Source organism: Leuciscus leuciscus, assembly GCF_965113295.1.
Source record: "Leuciscus leuciscus genome assembly, chromosome: 7".
Classification (NCBI taxonomy): Eukaryota; Metazoa; Chordata; class Actinopteri; order Cypriniformes; family Leuciscidae; genus Leuciscus; species Leuciscus leuciscus.
The window spans coordinates 11,907,023-11,926,212 of NC_138731.1; the positions used below are offsets into that span (position 1 = coordinate 11,907,023).

At 39.9% G+C, this 19,190-nt stretch overlaps 1 protein-coding gene across 6 annotated transcripts in view; it reads right to left on the reverse strand.

The window, feature by feature from the left end:
• Positions 1-19,190, reverse strand: part of myo3b (myosin IIIB) — a gene marked incomplete at its 3' end in the record, with an annotated part of 170,651 nt that overhangs the window by 49,574 nt on the left and 101,887 nt on the right. For all 6 annotated transcript variants that reach the window (XM_082176050.1, XM_082176048.1, XM_082176047.1 and 3 more), the window contains 4 exons: positions 16,256-16,367; positions 15,541-15,703; positions 10,204-10,284; positions 3,651-3,702 (listed from right to left, as the gene is read on the reverse strand). In XM_082176050.1, the coding sequence (XP_082032176.1) occupies positions 3,651-3,702; positions 10,204-10,284; positions 15,541-15,703; positions 16,256-16,367 (408 nt within the window). The remainder of the gene's footprint in view (positions 1-3,650; positions 3,703-10,203; positions 10,285-15,540; positions 15,704-16,255; positions 16,368-19,190) is intronic.

Consider the following 19,190-nt stretch of genomic DNA (forward strand, 5'->3'; position numbering starts at 1 on the left):
GTTGGCATGGAACCTTCTAACCCTGGACGTGAGTTTTCCCTCAGCACCTTGACAGTTGAATTCATTGAACTAATGGTCAGGCCCAGTACTTGTGATATATGCCCCTTTCAGGTCAGCCTGTATACTTTCCACGATACAGGCTACCCTAACGGTAAACTTGTTTCTTCCCTATAGGCCAAGCTCTGTCTGTGCAGCCAATCGCTGTGTTAATAGTAGTTCCTCCTTTTTCAGGTAGGACCTACCGCAGGGACCTCTTTCCATGTGTAGTAGGCTACTTCCGAGTTGGTAAGTCCATGTGATGTATTCTCCATGTATTAAAATCCCTTAGGGCAGGATGTGGTCTCTGTGGTGTTCTTCCTCCTATCCAGGAGAAAGAGCGCTTCTCCAGTGCTAATTCTGGTCTGCACAGCTGTGAGAGAAAAGGTCAAAAAGACTGGCTGAAGTGACCTATTCCCATGGAAAGTACTGTCCTCTCTGTCCCTGTGTGGTCCAAAGGACTACACGGCTTACATGGGCCGTTAGGTTGGTTACGATGTTGAGAGTGCGCTTATTACCCGGGGATTGCCAAATTCTGCACCACCAAAACCTTGCAACACATTTTAATTTTTTTTTTTTTATATATTGAAAGTAGTAAAAAAGAAAAAAAAACGATGCCTTTTTATTTTTTCAAAAAACTCAAACCAACAGGAATTTGGCCTGACTTTTCATTTAGGGGTTGAAAATGAATAAACAGCTTGAATATTCAATCTGTACATGTGGACGGGAATGAAACGCCTCTTTCAGTTGATTGGTCAACCAAAGATTAAACCGTGCCGTCATCAGCTGTTCCTCAGTTCCTCAAAGAACAATAGTTATATGCTGTTTCTGTTGTACGGATTCCTAAAGTGTTTATTGCAACTATATTTCATCTCTTTCTCATCAAACAACCAGACTAACGAATGGCTTGACACAAACCGTACTGCGCCAGGCAGGGCCGGTGTCCTGTCGACGCGTGTCTATAGGTGAACGAGGCAGCCGCTAGGGCGGCAAGAAAGAGAGATTTGGAATTATTGCACTTATAACAACAAGTTATCACCCCGTTAGTTATTCTAAATCTAAATGAACTTTCCTTCATTATAGTAATGCCACTCCCGTCCGCCTGCACCCACCACACCCGAAGCGACAAAAGACAATAGAACCCATTATAACCAGTGATGTTGTCTACACTGGATGCGGCACGACATGACAAATCCACAACAGTAAACTGATGCCTCGTTCTACTTATGACGTATTCCAAGCACTTGTGATACTTCTCATTGGAAGGACAAATGTATTTGCAAAGGTAACTTTGTCGCGTCCAGTGTAGACACTGTGTTGGAAAACACACTGATGCACATCCAAAAATATCATCAAAATGAATAAAACTATCCGGACATAAAAACAAAAGATTACAACTTTTACTGCTTTTAACTGGATTTTATTAGGTCCAATGTTGTTTGTACCCCAACGTTCTTCAACATATCTATTGTTTTCCGCAGATATAATTCAGGCTTGAAGTTACATGAGGAGTAAGTTAAAACCAAATGTCCCATTTCGTCTACTTTCTGAGATAATTCCTCAGAGAAAAGAGGACACATATCTCCACTGGGGTTTCAAAAGAGATCTTAATAATGTGCTGTTCTCTCTAAGGACTTTTAGGACATAACACCTGATATAAAGTTGATGCTCAAATAAAACGTACAGATAACTCTCATGTCCAACAGCGTTCAGTGCATTAACATCACAAAATTTGTTGATGAATGCAGTTGCAGTTTATCAAGACATGTGACCCAAAGATGAATTGATGATGAATTGGAAAAGAAAAATCCCTTGTGTGAATAGCTTCATAACTTCATAAATAGATGATCTTCTGAGTACATGTGACTTGCCACAACATCAATGACATCATCACCATGTTTCTCCGAGGCACCATCTGTGACATAACTATTTATTGCAATAACTCTGATGCGCATTGGAACATGTATGATTTAACTGCACAGACACACACACACACACACACACTGACGTCAGCTGGTGCTCGAACGGCGTGATAACATTCCTGTCAGCTAATGAGCATGTAGGTAAGTTTATGAACTTTACAAGGGAAAATTGGGCCAGTTGATGTCAAAATAAATCTATAACGTTCCTCTCCAGCTCTGATGAAACAGAATAGCAAAGTGTGAGGTTTGAAGTTTCACCACTGAGACTTCTGATATAAACAAGCATTGAGAATCCCCTCTGATAGGCCAACTGGCTGGAGGATACACACACACACACACACACAAACATATACACACCCACCCAAAATACTGGGAGGGTGGATGAAAACTTTGGATTTAAAAAAAAAACAAGTTATTACGATATGATTGTCAGCTATCTTTGTGCTATATAAGTCTGAAAAAATAATAAAAATCTGTGCGCTGTACATAGGGCACAACTCAGAGATCTCATTTTAACTGAGATCAAGGTAAAAAGCATCTTTGATAAAAATAATAATAATATTAATATTGTCAAAGCTATGGAGTGGTTAGTGCACATGCTTTGACACTTGAGCTGTTGTGCTCATGTGGGCAATACAATGTTGAGTGCAGTTTGTGTCATGTCTGAAAAAACAAAACCGCACAAACCACAACACACCCACACAACCACGCACCCACACGCACGCACGCACGCACCCACACACACACCCACCCACACACACACACACACACACACACACACACACACACACACACACACACACACACACACACACACACACACACAATTTCTCAGAATTGCGATATATAAAGTCAGAATTGCGTGATATAAAGTTGGACTTGCTTGTTATAAAGTCAGAATTGCGAGATATAAACTCGCAATTGCAGGGTATAAACACAATTGCGAGAAATAAACTTTTCTCACAATTGCGAGTATATATCTCGCAATTCTGACTTTATAAAACGCAAGTACAACTTTATATCACGCAATTCTGACTTTATAACTCGCAATTGCAACTTTATATCAAGCAATTCTGAGATAAAAAGTCAGAATTGCGAGATGCAAACTCGCAAAAGTCAGAATTGTGAGATAAAAAGTCACAATTACCTTTTTAATTTCAAAAACAAGCTTCCATACCATTTTGTGTCATGTGTCACAAACCACAATAACAACACAGAAAAACAAATAAAAAAAAAGTTATAATAATAATTAAATCTGTGTTTTTTGTGCATGTTTTAATTTTATTTTTTGCAAATCAAATCCCAAATTAATAAAAAAAAAAATAATGAGATGATGACTATTGATAGTTTGACTATTCAGAATTCTGTTGTACATGACCTTGCATTCAATAACACTGATCATCAGTTTATTTTTTAACATCGCAACATTCTGTGAGAAACTGTGTTTGTGTGTGTGTGTGTGTGTGTGTGTGTAGGTGTGTGTGTGTGTGTGTGTGTGTGTGTGTGTGTAGGTGTGTGTGTGTGAGAGTGTGTGGATTGTCGCTCACTAGTTGGAATGTGAATGAATACAATGCTTGCATCTATGGGAACCTACTGTATAGAGCAAACAGATCCCTAAACACAAAAACATGCAAAAAATATACTATGATAACATACAAAGGAAACAAATACAATGAACACACCCTCACTTACCCTGTTTGTCGACTCTGTTTGTAGTCTTTCCTGACTCTGTAGCCTCTGTATGCTGTAACACATAATTGCCAAACAATGAATAGAATAACATAATATCAGAAACCAATTTTCTAGTATTATTGTTTATACAGTAGGGAAAAATCATAAGTCTGATCACTTAGAAAAATAACAGCACACATATTTAAGGAATCTGTAGTGCAAATGGTGTAAGCAAGATAAATACACAGAGTTGGTTTGTTCAAATCACTACTAAGTTTGAGCAATAATGTTTGAAAACCCCATTAAAAAAATAAATAAAAAAAAGTCCTAAATTGGTATGACTAATAGCGTATATTGCTTGGTTGTATCACATGTAATGTAACAGTTTATTACTTGCATTCAAGCAGCTTTGATTTTGATTCTGTTACATACATTCAGATTAATTGATTCCTTTGATCAGACACTAAGTGAATGTTTAGGATAAAAAACACAATGAGCTCTGAGTGAGTAATTAGTACTTTATCACACACACAAATGTGTGTAAATCTCAGAACAGATGAAAGCAGCTGCTCTAAAATGCTAAAGTAGTCATTTATTCCACTTTCAACGAGACGCCCAATTAAAAAACTCACAAAAAGTATGCTTTAATCAGAGCAGAGGGTGCGAACACAACCATGTGAACTCGTACTCACACACAGTGTGGGACTGTACAGTCTGACATGTGTTGATGGGACAACACTGACCTCCATAGTATTTAGTTTTTTCATACTATGGAAGTCAATGGGGTCCATCAACTGTTTAGTTACCAACGTTCTTCAAAATATCTTCTTTTGTGCTCAACAGACGACAGAAATTCATACAGGTTTGGAACAACTTGAGGGTGAGTAAATTATTTAATTTTTGGGTAAACTGCCCCGTTAAGTGTTGTTTTAAACAGTCATAAGATATCATATTTAATTATATGACACATTTGCTTTGAATCTTTTATTGTATATCAACAAAACCATATTGCATTGTTTCAAATGTAAATGAGTTACCAGTTAACTTAAAACTAGCTCACACTGAAATTAACATTGGCCTCACTGGGAACACTCATATATGAACAACCTTCTCCTAACCACTCATATGATGTTGTGAGACACTGTGCAGATTTTAAATAAAAAACGAAAAATGATATAAGACTTATAATACATTAGAACTATGGAACTATACTCCATTATAACTTAAGTGGATATAACATGGTGTTCATCATGTTATAAATCTTAAAAGTTATAAGCACAAATAGATAAGTATTATATAATGTAGTTGTTACGATTATTTGTGAGATGATACAACATACTTTTATTTTTATTTATTTTTTATATAAGCTATTATGTATGGAAGCTTGTTTCCGCCACTGAATAAAACTATTTAAAAGATAACTGCGACTTTTTATCTCGTAATTCTGACCTTTTTTCCCCTCAGAATTGCAAGTTTATATCACAATTCTTGACTTTAAAACTCGTAATTACCTTTTTTATTTTTTATTCAGTGGCGGAAACAAGCTTTAATTATTATGCATACATTATAATGGCTTGAAATACCCTTATAATGCATTATAAACACAGGCTTCATAGAATGGCCATAATTTATAAAGCCTTTATATATAATGCATTAGTATTTTAATGTATTAATTATGTCTTGTAATGTATGGTCTCATCAATAATTATAACCACAGTTGTAAAACATTATTAGAACATTATTAACACACCGTTAGAAAGTATAATGCAATAAAAGACATGACACACAATTTTGGCTGTAACAATTAAGGAACCTGCTAATATTATAAAGCATTTTAACTTTGGTTACAATTATTTAGAGGGAAAAAAAAGATATAATGCATTTTCTGCATTGTACAAAGGCTTTAAGTAGTGTTACTAATAAAATTTTTAATATTGCCATTTAATAAATTCAGCTTGGGTTGTACAAGATGAAACTTAATTTCTACATTTTACCTAAAACCTCGATTTTAGGTGTATAGCTCATTTACTAGTCAAGCAATTGGTTAAACTTAAACTTATTTTAGGGTGCCCTTGTTACAGTATAATTATACAAATAAATACTGAGAATTATTACTTAACCACATCCACTGGTTACACTTTATTTTACAGTGTAATTATATATTTAAGGTCTGTGTAATATTAATTAACTACATGTACTTACGATAAAGTTAGGGTTAGGATTAGGGTTTGGAAGATGGTTAGTTGCATGTAATTATGCATAATTTATAGTTACTACTATAGTATGTAACGTGTAACAAGGACACATTAAAATAAAGTGTAACCCATTTACTTTACAATTACTACTACAATATACTACCACTTATATATATATATACATATATATAAAATTACGATTAGGGTTTGGTTTAGGGTTAGTTGATTGTAATTATGCATAATTGTTTACAATAGTGTATTAGTATAGTAATACCATGTTATTACTATAGTAAGCACATGTAAGATGTGTAACGGACACTGTAAAATAAAGTGTTACCAAAAAAAAAACCCATTAGTATAGCTGAATGAACTTAAATTTATACCAACAAAACTCTATTTTATGGGTTAAAAAAAGTAAAAAAAAATAGCTCTTCAAGGTAACAAATACAGGTTACCACTTGAAAAAAATATGAAAAAATTCAGTGTATGGATATCGTATGTATATAGAAAACGATCCCCACTGAAAGCCTTTTTTTCATTCTGCATACTGTGCTCAGCATATTCTCTGCATATTCATCTCGAACGTTTGAAAGACGAGTGTTTATTTTAGAAATGCTAATGTGGCCCACCTCAAAGTGGATACACACACCTCTACACAGCTCTGAACATGTGCCGTACACCGAGCCACCTGCACCAGTGGACATACTGTGAGCACAGAGCGAGCGAGAGAGAGAGAGAGAGAGAGAGAGAGAGAGAGAGAGAGAGAGAGACGTCTGCCAAAAAGGGGAACTGAAGTACTCCAGAAGAGGAGAGGAGAACAATAGCATCACTCCTCCCTCTCCTTCCTCCCCCTGGACCCCTGCCTCAGAAGACGAGAGAGAGTGGCGATGGAAACGCACCCCGAGAAGGTTAATACGCCCGCTTTGATCTCCGTCAGGCCACACCGAGGAAGAATTCATTTACATTTCAGATGAAAAGGGTGACAGTATAAAAAGCCATCTTGTTTCTGGTATGTGAGAGTCTGTAATGGGTCGGGAATGTGAGAGAGGAAGTGGCAGGGAACCCCCAACACCCCCCAACTCTCTCTCTCTCTCTCTCTCTCTCTCTCTCTCTCTCTCTCTCTCTCTCTCTCTCTCACACACACACACACACACACTGGGAAACAGATGAAAGCAAAGAGAAAATGCAGCTTTCTACTGAAACATGGGGACCCAATGCTGTGACCCAAACTTTCAAAAGAGACGCTGGCTCCACACATTATTAATTTAGCAGCTCTGTTTCATGGGATTGTTTGTTGAGATCAAAAAAGGTACTTTGTGAAAATGCTGAGAATTATGATTGGAGGTTGAGTTGGAAAGATTTGGAAAGACAGAAAGAAGGAGCTGTCTAAGCTCTTGTCTCATTCACTAAACTTATTTACATGTTTACTACTGCTGCTACTTATTTTTCTCTCTTATTTTTTTCCAAACACGCAAGTTAACTTTTAGATTTTTTAAAATGTTTTTGAAAGACTAGAAATATAGTGGAAAAACTGCTACAATTTAAAATATTTGAATATATTTTAAAATGTAATGTATTTGAATTTTCATTAGCCTGTATTTAGTGTTACATGATCTTTCATTAAATCATTCTAATACGTTGATTTGTTGCTCAAAACACATTTATTATTATTATTACTACTGTTAAAAACATTTTAATCTTTTTTTTCTTGATTATTTGATGAATAGACAGTTTAAAGAAACAGTACTTTTGCCACATTATAAATGTTTTTACTGTCACTTTTTATAAATTTAATGCATCCTTGCTAAAAAAAAACAAAAACTAAATGGCCCCAAAGGGGTCATTTCATACTTTTTGTATCATTTTAAATACATGTTTAATAATATTAAACAATAGTTTAGTTTAAGTCAAAATCAATCTCTACTTAGTTTGGTATGACCATTTTACACCCTCTCTATGACTCTTATAATTAAACTTTTCATGTTTTTGTTGCTATGCTATTATGAACTAACAAAGAGAGCTCCACTGTGTTTGTTACATGTATGATCTGTGTTTCCCCCCTTCATTGTGTTTTTGGTTCAGTCCTGTTTCCTAGTGTTCCATGATTGTTCTAATTAGTCATGTCTATCACCTGTGCATTGTCAATCACCTCATTAGTTATCTTGTTAGTCCCTGTGTATTTATACCTTGTGTTCTCCTTCAGACTTTGTCCGCTATCGTCAATGTAAGTGTGAGTGTTTGGTGATTCCTCTGAGAGTTCGGTTATTCAATGTTATTTCTACGTATTCCTTGTCTCCATGAGCTTTGTCTTACATGTAACGTGACGGAATAACGGACCCTCAAAGTGAGTAAAAGAATGGACTTACCGGCTGTGCAACTGCTCTGCTTGGAGCAGGAGAAGCTTTCCCTCAAGTCTCACACCTGTGCATTCCTCGACCTGGCGTGCCTTACCTCCTTCCCTGACAGATCGCTGAGCGTCTTTTTCCAGCGAGTGACGCAACGGAGAAGTTGCACGTGTCCACCGCAGACCGTGGAGACCAGCCTGCCGCGATAGACGAGCCCGTACCGAGGATAAGGACGGAGAGTGTCATCGCCACAGAGCCCGGACTACAAACGGAGTCTGACCAGGTGTGTGAGCCGGCAACATCGTGCGTCGCAGAGGGAGTGCTTGTGGAGCTCGAGGGCTAGGAGGAGAGCCCCGTTCACACCACTACTGCTGTGTAATGAGATGTCAGTGGCCTCTGGCATATATTATGAGGAACTGAAAGACATTTTTGAGGACAATTTAATGGACTTTTCTGGAGAAATTATTCCCAGTCCCCCTGTATCTCCTGAGTTCCCAGTACCTCCAGTGCCCCCTGTATCTCCAGAGTTCCCAGTATCTCCAGCACCCCGTCTTCAGAATGCTCACCCAGCCTGCCTCAATCAGCCAGTTCCTCAGCCCTTCCACTGCTGCTGTCCTTCAACCCCTCTACAGCTCCCATACGTGTTGAAGACCTGCCCAGTGTCTTCAGGCCATTAGCCCCACCTAGCCTGGAGGATCCCCTGTCTACGCCTCCAGCCTCTGTGCCCCCTGGTCCACCTTGGTCCGTCGACACTTCGGCTCCACCTTGGCTCCTCCCTCGGCTCCACCAGAAACCATCGGCCATACGGCTTCTCCATGCTCCTTCGTCCTTCCAGCTGCGCCTTGGTCAGCTGTCGGCCTGCCTACACCTACGGCTCCTTCTGGCTCCGCACTCCCCCCAGCTGCGCCTCAGTCCCACCAGCTCAGCCTCTGCCCTCAGTATTTCCGGTTCCACCTCGGACGCTCGTCACCGCGGATTCTCCTCGGTTTCCAGGACCATCGGCTGCGCGTGTGCTCATCGACTCATCAGCTCCATCAGGGTCTCCATCTATGGCTGCTTCTCCGTTGGTCATCCCCAGGGTGTCGTCTGCCACCAGGTCGACTCCACCATGGCTCGTCCCGCCTTCGACTCCGCCCTGGGGCCTCGTCCTGGCTGGTATCTGGCTTTTCATATGGCTCCTCCTGCTCCTTGCTCCCCACCGGCAAATATACAGATATATACACTGATCAGCCACAATATTAAAACTACCTGCCTAATATCGTATAGGTCCCCCTCGTGCAGCTAAAACAACAAGACCTCTGAACGTGTCCTGTGGTATCTGGCACCAAGACATTAGCAGCAGATCCTTTAATTCCTGCAAATGCAAGTTGTGGCCACCATGGATTTGATTTGTTGGTCCAGCACATCCCATAGATGATGAATGAACCTTGGGCGCCCATGACCCTGATGCTGGTTCACCGGTTGTCCTTCCTTGCAACACTTTTGGTAGGTACTACTAACCACTGCACACCGGGAACAACCGACAAATCCTGCCGTTTTGGAGAGTCACTTACCCATCACTATTTGGACCTTGTCAAAGGCTCTCAGATATTTTCTCTTGCCCTTTCTTACAGCTTCCAACATGTGAATTTTAAGAAATGACTGTTCGCTTGCTGTCTAATATATCCCACCCTTGACAGGAGCCACTGTAACACTTCACAAGTCAGTGGTTTTAATGTGTGGATGATAAGTATAGATATATAAGGGTCTCAAAATATGACTATTTTAATGACTAAAGAATGTACTTTTTATTTATTTATTTTGTAGTGTTATTCTAGTTTGATTTTCATCATTTCTATTTTACTTTATTTTGCACTTTTTCATTGTGTGCAGCTAATATGCAAATAGGTTTACAAATGAGTGTTACTTTTCATTCCAATAAATCAGACTACCCTGAAATTGAGAGAAAAAAAAAAGTATAGAGTAGAAATTCTCCAGGAAATATTTCCACAACTTTGTGACATGAATTGTATTGGGTTGAACAGAGGTGTGTACCTGACTGGATCTGCACAGCAGCCTGCTCGCGCTCTTTCTTTACCAGCTTCAGATTCTGACGGGCCATGTGACCCCTCCAGGCTGAACAGAGACAGAAGGAAAGAGATGACGGGAATAAAACACAGAAAATTAGTTACTGGTAAACAATTTCTAGCGGCCACAGCAATGTAATACAAATCAGAGATTTTTTTTCTGTTGACCTAGTTCAACAAGTAGTTCAGATATTTACTTACAATATTTTCCCTGGATAAGGAGTCATATACAGTATATTAAAAAGTAATTTTTAGTAACATTGTAGTATATTTGTTTTTGATCCATAGAACATTCATTTATCATAATATGATATACACTACTGTTCAAAAGTTCGAAGATTTTTAAAGACATTAATACTTTAAATCAGCATTAAAGGGGACTTATTATGCCCCTTTTCACACTATGTAATATAACTCGCTGCTGTCCCCAGAATGTGTCTGAAGTTTCAGCTCAAAATTCCCCACAGATAATTTATTATCTGTGGGGATAGGACCAGCGGGCAGCATACTAGAGGCACGCAGCTCGCAAGTGGTTTTCTCTAGAATACCTTGTTCTCCTGATTTTTCAGTGCTGTATTTTAGTCAAGGTAAGGCCATCTTCGATTTTCTTGTTCTTTTGTAATTTTAATTTGACATAATCCTGTATTTCAGTTAGACGCATTGGCACTTTAGAGAAATAGCCGCGAACGAAACACATGTAACTGTTTATAGCAACCTAATTTGCACGTAACTTAAGCCGTTGCTCCTAGCACTTTAGATTTGACACATTTTGCCGTTATTGACTTAATTGCCCGAACGAAACAGCATCTGTGAAAATTGATAGATATAAATAGAAGGGCTTTCAGATCACTTCAATAGGACCAGCGGGCAGCATACTAGAGGCACGCAGCTCGCAAGTGGTTTTCTCTAGAATACCTTGTTCTCCTGATTTTTCAGTGCTGTATTTTAGTCAAGGTAAGGCCATCTTCGATTTTCTTGTTCTTTTGTAATTTTAATTTGACATAATCCTGTATTTCAGTTAGACGCATTGGCACTTTAGAGAAATAGCCGCGAACGAAACACATGTAACTGTTTATAGCAACCTAATTTGCACGTAACTTAAGCCGTTGCTCCTAGCACTTTAGATTTGACATATTTTGCCGTTATTGACTTAATTGCCCGAACGAAACAGCTGTACTCACTCAAGCGGTGAGAGCATTATCTGTATATCTGTGTAATTTGCACGCTGCCGCGGAAGCGTCAGCGGAAGCATTCAGCTCTCGTGTTCAGCCTCCTCGTGTGAAGACCGACTCGGGTAAAGACCAGCGACTCTACCTGCGCGACTCCACCGAGCAAGGACACCAGAAAGGCACTTGCGTATCTCCTCTTCCCCTTTTTTTTCTTCCCTCTACTTATCTTATTGTTCACCTTCATCAACATGTGCTTTCAATACATTCCTGTTATCTCTCGGCACCGTCCTTTCATCACGCGCAATAGGCAGCGCAATACTGCCAATCTGCGTCCCATCCTCACATCCTCACATACTCCTCTCTCTCTTTCCGTGGGTCTATGGAATTGTCAGTCAGCAGTCAATAAAGCTGACTTCATTCCAGCCTTTGCATCTCATTCTACTCTTAGTATCTTGGGGCTGACTGAGACCTGGATTCGTCCAGAAGACTCAGCAACCCCTGCTGCTCTCTCTAGCAATTTCTCCTTCTCCCACTCCCCTCGCCAGTCTGGGAGAGGTGGGGGTACAGGGCTTCTCGTTTCTAACAATTGCAAATACTCCACGCTCTCTTCTCTATGCAACAACAACTCATTTGAATATCATGCTATTACACTTACAACCCCCATTAAAATCCATATTGTAGTCATTTATCGCCCCCCAGGTCAGCTGGGTAACTTTGTAGATGAGCTGGATGTGCTGCTGTCCACTTTCCCTGAGGACGGCACCCCACTTCTAGTCTTCGGTGACTTCAACATTCATCTCGAAAAGCCACATGCAACAGACTTCACCTCTCTCCTAGCCTCTTTCGATCTCAAACGACTCATCACCACAGCTACTCACAAATCAGGCAACCAACTGGACCTGGTTTACACACGCAACTGCACCACAGAAAACATCCTGGTGACACCTCTCCACGTTTCAGATCATTTCCTCATTACTTTCAGTCTACAACTCTCTACCCCTGCACCCCCACCCCCACCACCAGTCACTTTCAGACGAAACCTGCGCTCACTTTCCCCCTCCCATCTCTCCTCTGCCGTGTCATCCTCTCTTCCCCCACCCTCACAATTCTCATCTCTGGATGTGAATACCGCAACGGACACCTTATGCTCCACTCTAATCTCTTCTCTAGACATTATCTGCCCTCTCTCCTCCAGGCCAGCACGCACTACTCCCTCTAACCCCTGGTTATCTGAGGTTCTTCGGGAACACCGGACCAAACTCAGGGCAGCGGAGAGGAAATGGCACAAATCAAAAGACGCATCTGACCTGAGTATGTATCAATCCCTCCTCTCCTCCTTTTCTGTTGATGTTCATGCTGCAAAATCTTCATACTTCCACAACAAGATCAACAGCTCCTCCAACACACGATTACTCTTCAAGACATTCAACTCTCTCCTCTGTCCACCTCCACCACCTCCCGCCTCCTCCTTAACTGCTGACGATTTTGCGACCTTCTTCACCAACAAAACAACAGCTATCAGCAGTCAGTTCTCAGCTCCACACACACAGGAACCCAGACCGACCCCTTCCACAGCCAATATCCCTCTGTCCTCCTTTTCTTCGCTAACCGAGGAAGAAGTATCTACACTTCTCCTCTCCAGTCACCCTACCACCTGCCCGCTTGACCCCATCCCCTCACACCTTCTACAAGCCATCTCTCCCACACTTCTACCATCACTCACACACATCATCAACTCATCCCTCCATACTGGCACCTTCCCTACAGCATTCAAGCAGGCTCGGGTTACTCCACTGCTCAAAAAACCAACGCTAAACACATCATTTGTAGACAATTACAGACCTATCTCTCTCCTACCATTCATTGCGAAGACACTTGAAAGAGCTGTCTTCAACCAACTAACATCCTTCTTGTCTCTAAACAACCAGCTGGATGTCAACCAATCTGGCTTCAAGAAAGGACACTCAACTGAGACTGCATTACTGTCAGTCACAGAAGCCCTACGGATCGCAAAAGCTGCTTCCAAATCTTCAGTCCTCATTCTCCTGGATCTGTCTGCTGCCTTCGACACGGTGAATCATCAGATCCTTATGTCCACCCTCTCATCACTGGGCATCACAGGAACTTCACTCCACTGGTTTGAGTCCTATCTCACAGGTAGGTCCTTCAAGGTCGCATGGAGAGGTGAGGTATCCAGAGCACATCAGCTGACCACAGGGGTTCCCCAGGGTTCAGTTCTTGGTCCCCTCCTCTTCTCCATCTACACCACATCACTGGGACACATCATACAGGCACACGGTTTTTCCTACCACTGCTATGCTGATGACACGCAGCTCTTCCTCTCCTTTCAACCAGATGATCCCACAGTAGCTGCACGGGTCTCAAGCTGTCTGGCGGACATCTCCACATGGATGAAGGAACATCACCTGCAGCTCAACCTGGCAAAGACTGAGCTTCTCGTCCTCCCTGCCAATCCGTCTCTACAGCACGACTTCACCATCCAGCTAGAGTCATCATTAATCACCCCATCAAGATCGGTCAGAAATCTTGGAGTAACGTTTGATGACCAGCTGACCTTCACAGATCACATTTCAAAGACAGCTCGATCATGCAGGTTTGCACTGCACAACATCAGGAAAATCAGGCCTTTCCTAACTGAGCATGCAACACAACTCATCGTCCAGGCCCTGGTCATCTCTAGGCTTGACTACTGCAATGCTCTTCTGGCTGGACTTCCAGCATGTGCAACCAAAACCCTACAGATGATTCAGAATGCTGCAGCTCGTCTTATCTTCAACGAGCCCAAGAGGGCCCACGTCACTCCTCTGTTCATCTCTCTGCACTGGCTACCTCTCGCTGCTCGCATCAAGTTCAAGGCACTGACGCTTGCTTACAGAACTATCACAGGCTCAGCTCCCTCCTACTTTCACTCACTCCTACGAGTCTACTTCCCTACCAGACACCTACGATCGGTCAACGAGCGACGTCTCGTGGTTCCATCACAGAAAGCCACAAAATCACTTTCCAGAACATTCTCATTCACAGTTCCATGCTGGTGGAACGCTCTCCCCACCCTCATCCGGAATGCAGAATCCCTGACAACATTCAAAAGACAGCTGAAAACCAATCTCTTCCGTGAGCACTTAACCTTATAGAAAAAAAAAAAAAAAAAAAAAAAAAAAAAATAAATAAATAAATAATTTTCCTTTCCCTTTGTAACATCACTTATCAGGCTTATGCTACTCTGAATAATACCTGAACTTCGTACTTTGAGCACTTCTTGCGTTGTTGTTGCTTTTGCCTCTTTATGATGACTCGCTGAATTTTGTCCTAATCTGTAAGTCGCTTTGGAGAAAGGCGTCTGCTAAATGACTAAATGTAAATGTAAATGTTATTATAACTTGTCAAATTTGCCCCTATTTGGGTGTGAGCAAAAACACGCCGTTTTTGTGTGTGTCCCTTTAAATGCAAATTAGCTGCCGTTCCTGCCCCCTTTCCAAGAGAGGGCGGAGCCTTTACAGCTCGTGCTTCGGATACTCCGGCAGCAACAAAACTGGAGAATCTCACGCAGCCGAAATGTCAAAAAGGGAACCATTTCCCGAATTCTGAACCTCTGTCCCACCTGTACCTTGTTACTAACCTCATCAGCCACCAAATTCAAGAACCTGTACTTACAACTGTACCTTGAAAAACTTGTATCTTTCTAGTGCATTACTGAGTGTTGTTTCCACTGGTGTTTTTTGTGTATGACCTTGCTTCTCCTGTGTTTACCCCTTTATTTTCCTTTTGTTTGGACTTTGTATGCCTGGTTGGACTGTCTTGCTGGATTGAACCCTTACATATCTTACGACCCTGTCCTTGTATTTGCCCTCTGCACATGAACCCCGCTGTGCATCCCGAGTCCTCTTTGATACAATCATAAGTGACTTCTTTGAAAAACATACAAATATTGTACCGACCCCAAACTTTTGAAAGGTAGTGTATGTAATTCAAAGCAAGTTATTAAATTATAAATGCAACTTTTATTGCAATTATACTGTCCTTGAAAATGCAACAAATGTTTTCTTACTGCTGAGCCCTGCACATACATCTGTCATCAGAAGTGTTATTTTGTAATGAGTTTGAGTTATAAGAACCTGACTGAATGATAATTGCCCCGTGGTTTCGTTTCTGTCTCTCTCTGCGGTATCGCCGAGCCCCCAGCCAGCCCTTGGTGTAGGCCTGAATCAACACCACTCGAGCGATCACTTCCCGCAACATCAGATTGAGCTGCTCCACGTGATAGTACTTCAGAAACACCTGCAAACACACGTACACACATCTATTCAGATGCAGGGAAGCATACTTATACCTCACAATGAACACTCTACCTATGTGTCTGTCCGAATATAATTGCAATCAATGGGTTCGGGATGAAAGAGGACACAAGAATGTGAAGAAAGAAACCATGAGTTGACAGGCAATGCACTAAAAGAGAAAGCTAGATTTGTTTTCTGTGCTATTAAAGGTAAATTACATTACATATATATCTATAGTAGACATCTCACTTAACCTTCTATGAGACACAAAGTCAGACATGTGTACAGCTTGTTTAGTTAGTTGGACAATGTCTAGAGCTCTTCCTGCCTGATCCACAGCTCTAGGTAAATATATCAGACATTCAAACAGCTGTTAGGAGCACAATAAAAGGGGAATACCTGTCATACACTGTAAAAAAGGAATTTTCAAAGTTGTACTAGTTTTATTTAATCATGTTTAATTCAATGTGTTACATGCAGATTCTTTGTCATTTCTGAGTGAAAAAAAATAAATATATTTTTTGTGTAGTAACTCTTCAATCACAAACCCTACCTTAGTCTTGCCCAGGACCCAGTGTTCCAGCTTGGCTTTCTGCAGTATAATGATGGCGTTCTCTTTACTGCCTTCTGGCATCTGATGGGCACGAAAGGCCAGATAGTAATACCTACAAGAAAACAAGATGATCAGACGCAAATTACACCAGTCAAAAAAGCACAGTGTTAAACAAACCTCCATCCCCAGCTCAAACTTTCATTCAACTAGACTGATCATACAGCAAGTTGTACTGGGGAAATATGTACCGGTAATTGTTTTGATGCTTTTTTTTCTATACAAGTTTAATGTGCAAGTAGGTATTAAGTCATAAGGTTTGAACATTGCTCTGTTTGCTTGCAGAAAGCGGTAGTTTGGAAACAATGGCTATGTTCAGTATACCATTGAAGTGTCACATGAAGTATGTGTGCTGTGCACAGTACGCAACATTTCCACCAACTTTTACTAACACATTTGCCAAAATTTGCAGCATACAACCAGAGCACACTGCACTCAAGGAGGTCTACTGTAGATAATACTAGGAGGATCGGTCAACTGCTGCAGTATTAAGTATGAACACTATTAAGTAATCTTTGCTCATGGTGGCTACAGGCACTCAGTTATGTGGCCAGGGTGTTTATATGTGTCATTTAAAAATTGCTTGCATATTTTCATTTTAATCTAATATTTTACTTGTATATAATTAAATAGAGGGCTGCAGTGATGCCAATTTTGTAAGCCAACCTGGAAGTTAGTATCACCCTGAATCCCTCTAGGATTTTTACATTGGCTTTTGGATGATTAATAAGCTCTTTGACCAAAAGTTCATGTTTCTTACATGTTTTGTTCATTATGATAATCTTCACAAATGAACACAACTTCTAATAATTTTGAAGCCTAAACACAATCACCAGAAGTAAACAGCTCAACGTACGCTATAAAAAAAACCCCACCACGGTCGCATGACTTCATCATGAAGCTTCCAACAACTCTTTCAATCTTTATTTAAAAAACATATATTTTCCCTGAAAGTTTGGTTACAATAGTTTGCAAGACTGCGTTTATAAACACAAGCAGACTAGTGAGTAGATGAGGTTATCTGTCCGATGTCGTGATTATTGGGTTAACATCCTGACAACCTTTATAGTCATTTCAAGACAAGTAAAAGCTTAAAAAAACACACAAATGGGGTATTACTGATGTATTTTATTTTTAAATAAAATGTGAAAATATCTTGAGTAAACATTTTTAAATCAGTTTTTGGATAAATGCCTGAAATAAGGTGTGACTGTGATGACGTATTTTTTGTAGTATATAAAAAAAAGAAAAAAAGATTGACTTCAGGACGATGTATCAGGGAGAGCTAAAATGCTAACTTGTTTCCATGTTTTTGCCTAAACATAGATCATAGTGCTGGGCAACGATTAATCGCGATTAATCACATCCAAAATAAAAGTTTGTGTTTACATAATATATGTGTGTGTACTGTGTATACTTATTTTGTGTATATAAATATACACACATGCATGTATGTATTTAAGATTTTTTTTTATTTATATATAAAATATTTATATTTATATATATAGGCTAATCTAAATTATATATAAATATATACATGCAAATATTTCTTAAATATATACATGCATGTGTGTGTATTTATATATACAAAATAATTACACACAGTACACACACACATATATTATGTAAACACAAACTTTTATTTTGAATGCGATTAATCGCGACTAATCGTCGCCCATTTAACTAAATATATTTCAAATTTTATCGTTTATTTAGTTAAATGTTAACTTGACACCATTCACTAAATTAAGTATGACATACTTAACATAGCAACTCACTATTTTTGCAATTCCGTTCACTAGTGGAGCAGAAATAACTCACCTCTGATAAAAGAGCATGCTGAGACTATCTGTCTAGATCTCACTACGATACGATCTTTCTGCTAACAAAAAAACAAAAAACAAAACACAAAGGTAAAGCGTCACCTGATTCTCTGATAAAACTATAAATATGGGGCTTTTGTAGCTTTGTTGTTATTGTCTGGGGGCCTTCAGTTATACTTCTGAATACACCTTGCCTATAAATAAACTGGCATGAATCTCATAAACGAGTCTCATTGAAACATCTGAAGCTTGCGGTTGATCCTGGGTATTTATTTACTCTGAAGAGGAAGATTTCAGCCTTTGTGTTTAAGAAAGAAAACTGCCTTTGATTCCACTTGAACTGTGCTCTTTCATAATTATGCTCCTGATAGCTGTTATGTCTCTGGTACTCCTTCACAACATCAGAGAATGTTTTCCAGAAGAGATCCATTTGAATCCATTTCTTCATATAGAAGCTGTTATTTTTACAAAGTCCGTATGGATCAGACAGGAAGAGCTCTAGACTTTGTACGACTAAGGACATGCAAACGGAACGGTCACAGAGTATTTCTTTTTCATGCGAACTGGTCGGGTAAGTCTGGGGAAAATACGGATAATCAGGACACTTCTGTGATCAAAAGGACGACAGAAAAAAAAAAAAAAAAGCCTTGCATTTGAGCGGCTCCTCTGAGTGTGGAGAAATTGTCTGGGATGTTTATGTAAAAGAGATGACCTACATGTCCACCATCTCACGGCCCACGAGAGAAAGAGATGGATGGGTTGAAAGAAAACGCAAAAAAACGAAAAGTTTATGGAAAATGAAGTGCGATTCCCTAAGCCTCGGAAAAGTAAATTTGGACCATGAATTTCCTCTGCGCTGAGAAACTTTCAGCGGATTCACTCCGCCCCTTCAAAGTACCATATCACCACTAATTACTCAACCAGAGTCTAATTTAGCATCACTTGTATTCTCAAAGGCTTAATCACCTATTATTGATAAGATTATGGTCTTCTTTCAGCACTATCAAAATATATAGATAATAAACCTGTGATGTGAGTTTCCCAGGAGCTTTAGG